The following is a 982-nucleotide window of genomic DNA, read 5'->3' as shown; positions in this document are numbered from 1 at the left end:
TGCAGAACTCATGACACACAGCCTTCCAAGCAGTTTTTAATGGCCCAAAACACCCTTTGTCAAGTGGCTGTGTTAAATGAGTGGTATTGGGTGGCAATACAAATATTAAAATTTGCTCTTCAGCTGCTATCTTGATAAGGTCAGGACCATAATGAGTAGAATGACCATCCATCAGGAGAAGGAGAGGACGTACCCTAGGAACACTTGTTAAAAACAGCTTACGAAACCAGTACAAAAACAGCTCTCTACTGATCCATCCATTTGGAGATGAGCCGTAAAGTGTACCTGGTATTTCTCCTACCATTAGCTGATCATTAAAGGTCTTACGATCAAATATTACAAATGGAGGCAACGGTACTCCAGCTGCACAAGTGCATGCCAGAACTGTGATTTGAGACTTCCCTTCTCCAGTGATTTGACTGACATTCTTAGCTCCACGACCACTTACAACTTTCAAAGATTTAGGATTCAATGGGAGTCCTGTTTCATCACAGTTGAATATGCGAGTTGGATTGTTGAATAGAGAATTTTCTTTAAGTGTATCTTCAAGTATATCAAAATACTTTTGTATGACACTATTATCAGTGGCCATGGCTCTCGAAAGACTTAAAGGCACAGCAGTACGAAGTGATAATTCACTGTGCCTGCTACAAAATTTCTGCCACCATCCATAAGAAATTGAGATGTCACTTAAACCCTTTGACTGAATTGTTTGTCTTACTAGTGCAAGAACTTCTGAAACTGTGCGGGGAAATCCAATCTGAGAACATTTGATTAAAAACTTAGCCAAAATAACCTCTTCTTCTTTTGTAAGATACGGCACTGGGCCAGGTTTAGTTCCATGTTGAACATTTCCCCTGATCCTGTCATAAAGTGTTGATTTGGGAATGCCATATAGCTCCGCTGCAAGTCTAACTGTCAACCCCTCTTCTTCAACTGCTTTGATAGCATTCGTCATGCTTATTTCAGGCCATGTAGAGTA

At 40.4% G+C, this 982-nt stretch overlaps 1 protein-coding gene across 1 annotated transcript in view; it reads right to left on the bottom strand.

Annotated features, from left to right (window-relative positions):
* Window positions 1–958, bottom strand: part of LOC100634340 (jerky protein homolog-like) — a gene marked incomplete at its 3' end in the record, with an annotated part of 3,446 nt that extends 2,488 nt beyond the window's left edge. Inside the window, exon 1 of the mRNA XM_003391414.1 lies at window positions 16–958. Within this exon, the coding sequence (XP_003391462.1) occupies window positions 16–958 (943 nt within the window). The remainder of the gene's footprint in view (window positions 1–15) is intronic.
* Window positions 959–982: the final 24 nt, after the last annotated feature.

Source organism: Amphimedon queenslandica, unplaced genomic scaffold (assembly GCF_000090795.2).
Source record: "Amphimedon queenslandica unplaced genomic scaffold, v1.1 AMPQUscaffold_9288, whole genome shotgun sequence".
NCBI lineage: Eukaryota > Metazoa > Porifera > Demospongiae > Haplosclerida > Niphatidae > Amphimedon > Amphimedon queenslandica.
This window is presented reverse-complemented; position numbering and strand designations above follow the sequence as displayed.